Source organism: Nicotiana tabacum, chromosome 4 (genome assembly GCF_000715075.1).
Source record: "Nicotiana tabacum cultivar K326 chromosome 4, ASM71507v2, whole genome shotgun sequence".
Lineage (NCBI taxonomy): Eukaryota > Viridiplantae > Streptophyta > Magnoliopsida > Solanales > Solanaceae > Nicotiana > Nicotiana tabacum.
The window spans coordinates 36241077-36244844 of NC_134083.1; the positions used below are offsets into that span (position 1 = coordinate 36241077).

At 34.3% G+C, this 3768-nt stretch overlaps 1 protein-coding gene across 1 annotated transcript; it reads left to right on the forward strand.

Moving 5' to 3' along the window:
- Positions 1 to 711: 711 nt before the first annotated feature.
- On the forward strand, positions 712 to 2835 carry LOC107807564 (dof zinc finger protein DOF5.6). The gene is made up of 2 exons (XM_016631973.2): positions 712 to 994; positions 1585 to 2835. Exons 1-2 carry the CDS (start codon positions 944 to 946, stop codon positions 2518 to 2520), a joined length of 987 nt encoding a protein of 328 aa, XP_016487459.1. The 5' UTR covers positions 712 to 943; the 3' UTR covers positions 2521 to 2835.
- The last annotated feature ends 933 nt before the right edge of the window (positions 2836 to 3768 follow it).

A 3768-nucleotide genomic window follows, 5' to 3' on the forward strand; every position in this document is an offset into this window, starting at 1 on the left:
CCCCACAGTCTAATCGGGTCCACAAATGGAGTGCTCTTTCGGTTTATCAGCTCATTTGTTGTGCCCCAGGCTCCTACTAATTGGGCCCACCTAGTGCCTTTATCGACGACCCAAATATTCTCACTAAGTAGTTGTCACGTCAGACATAGACTACTCTGAATTCGACGCTGTTATCTCTGACGTAAAGAATCGTATCAGAATCATCGTTTCACATTCCCACAACTGAATATCGCAGCCGTCCAGCCCCAACCATTGCAGTCAAGCTGAGCTACTGTGGGTCATGGTTGAGCTATTGTGAGAGTTTCAACTATGTATATTAATTAGGACATTAGTCATATATTAAAAGTATTACTTAAATTTACTTTCTACTGAAACTTTTTCCTCGTTAATTTGTTATAAAAGATAATCTCTCTCTAAGTTTAAAAATAATACTTACTATAATTTGTATCACAAAATTCAAAAGTCTTTTATTCTTTTTTAAATTTTACGCCCAAATAAATAAGTTCTCATAAATTTCGATAGATAACATAACTTTTTTTAAATATAAATGTCATATTACAATAGATAACATATCTGTTCTTTAATATAAATTTCATATGTTAAGTAGATTTACTTATAGTTATATTTCTTTGACCTAAAAAAGTAAAATATTTCTTACACACCAGGCCCCACGGCTGCCTTTTTCTTCCTTCTTATTTACATGCTCAGCACCCATTTCCATTCAACTGCATATCATACACCCACAAAGCATATCAATCTTCTATCTCACTATCCCTTTGGATTTATCAGTTAATACTAATGTCTTCCTCCTCCCCTCTATCTACTAGTAATAAGAATATTTAGAGAGCTCACGGAGTCACATAACTACAAAATTTCTCAGGGAAGAAGCTACTGAGGCAATGGTGTACTGCAGTTGAAAAGAGTGTGCCACAGTAACTAATTAATGGGGATTTCTTCTCTACAAGTTTGCATGGATTCCTCTGACTGGTTACAGGTCTGAATTTTGAATGCCATGCATAATATATTTTCTTAAATGTTTTATATACTCTATACCTTCCATGTCTCTTACCAGCAGTACGGCAGCACATATTATAAATTTCATTGTCTTCACACTTTTACACTATTTTCTTCAAAGTCTATAGACTAGCACTTTTGCAGTGCAAAAAGAATGTGAAACTCTGTATTCGCACTTGCCTCTAGTGTCTTTAGTCTTAATTTGAACATCGATCCAAAATGAGAAAGATATACCAGATAGAAACTGAAAATGGAGAAGCCAAAAACTTGCATTATTCTAGCTTTTTATGGCATTAGTACAAGTGCATAACTTCAGAAATAAAAATTGAAAGAAAAAAAATCATCGACACTGACTAGATTTTATGTGAAAGAATAGTAGCTACCACTACCAGTCAAGTCCTAAACAATCAACATATCATTCTGCAGACATTCCCTGTAGCTTCTTGGGAAATACACAAGACTCTAGCATTGTAGTATAGCTAATTAGTGCATTTTTTAAATAGACAACAAAAGAATGTTAGTAGATCTGATAGTCTGACTGCTTTACTTCTATTTCCAGCATACTGTCAGGGCACAATTCACGAGGAGGGTGCAGCAGGTATAGATTCTTCTTCATTGCCAATATCAGAGGACATTCTCACATGCTCAAGGCCATTAATAGTAGAAAGAAGACTAAGACCCCCACACGACTATTCTATCAAATGCCCTCGCTGCGACTCTACCCACACCAAATTCTGTTACTACAACAATTACAGCCTTTCTCAGCCTCGCTACTTTTGCAAGACTTGCCGTAGGTACTGGACTAAAGGTGGTACTTTAAGAAACATCCCTGTTGGTGGTGGTTGTCGCAAAAACAAAAAAGTCTCCTCCAAAAAATCCAATATTGAAACAGCTAATAACCAAAATTCATCTATTAGTAATAATAACCCTACTGATCTTCAGCTTTCATTCCCAGATCAAATGCCGCCCTTTTCTCATCATCACTTCATGAGTAGTAACAACTTTGGTCAAGGTAATAATTTCATGCTTGAAAATCCAACCGCAATTGATTTTATGGAAAGCAAGTACGAAGCTTTAGTGGGGTGTACTACTTCTAGAAACCAAGATTTTCTTGGGAATGGCAATGTTGGAATGATTAGTAGTCCTACTGGATTTGGTCATGAAATTAATAGTCACGGAAATATTATTGCACCAAATTTTGCATTTGGAATGACGACTATGGATGCTGGGAACAATTTTGGAATAACCGTAATGGATTCTTCTCATCATCATCAGAGGCTAATGCTGCCTAATTATGAAAATAATCAACATGAGGAACAAATTATTAATGCAGTTGACGTGAAGCCAAATCCCAAGATTTTGTCATTGGAATGGCATGACCAAGTCCAAGGCTGCTCTGATACTGGAAAAGAGTCATTTGGCTATTATTCTAGTGTTGGCGGGCTAGGATCTTGGACTGGATTAATGAATGGTTATGGATCATCAGCAACAAACCCTTTAGTCTAAAAACCAAATGAATTCACTTTAATTAGTGACTACTTGTGAATTAGGGTTTCATCGATTAATTATGCCCTGTGGTATCGTGAAGTATTACTATTTGAGCATCTAATTAGTGTGAAAGGCGTTTGCTATCTCAGCTTTTCCCAATGCGAGGGACTTTTCGGACTTCAATTAACGTAATTAACAAGCTGAGTATGAACGGGATAATATTGTAAGAGTCCAGATTATAATTACTCCGACTTTCTTTTAGCTATTCTTCTTACGTTATTCGTATTTTTTTATTTTACGAAAATAGTTTAATATAGTACTCCATTTCTTCAATGTATATGATTTAAGTTTGATTTTTTCGGAGCTTGCATAATGAACATTTGCATAAATTTTATATTGACTTTTAATAGTATTAAATAACGGTTGGAATTATATGAAGAATTTGAAGACGCTACATACGTTAAAATTTTACTTTTTATATAAGAAAATTAAAGGATAGCAACTTTGAAAATGGCATCCGGGTTGGCGGGTGGGGGGTGGGGGGTGTTATGATAGCTAAGTAGCTTAGCACACCTTTTTAGTTATTTATGAAAGGAATATAATTTCCTCTTCCTTTTCTGACGTCTCTTTGTTTGGTGAACCAATTATATAATTTTTATTCTTGCCAAATATAATGCTTGGATATCGGTTATCACAGTGGCCTCGCCAACCTTTGAATTTCCAAATCCCAATATAGGCATATTATTTTCTTTCGTTCGCTTTAATCATTCATGCTATGCAGTAGGCTCACTAAAAGTGGTAAAAACTTCCAATCAAAATGTTTTCCATATCTATGTAATCAAGATCTTTGATTAAGAATAAATAGATCTTAGACTATCCTATCACACACCTCGATGATAATGTGCATAGCAATTTCACAACAAAAAAAGAAAAAGAAAAATGAACATGTGAAATATTTAGTGTCTACATGAAACATTGCTTATTAAAGCTATTTATTGATGTCGTTTTCGATATGTTCATTTGCCTGCTAGTGATCTCATCGTTTATATACAAATCAAAATGACGTGTGTTATAATCAATAATCCTATCATCGTGCTTAATCTAACTATAAAGGACTTTTCTTAGGAATGTGATGTTAATCCTTGAGATTTCTAATGAGTGATTTATAGATCATAACATAAAAAACACTAGTTTCCTCAACTTTTAAGTTACCAAATTATATTAAATTATTTTATCTTATCTTATCTTTTCATTCTCATTTTTTTA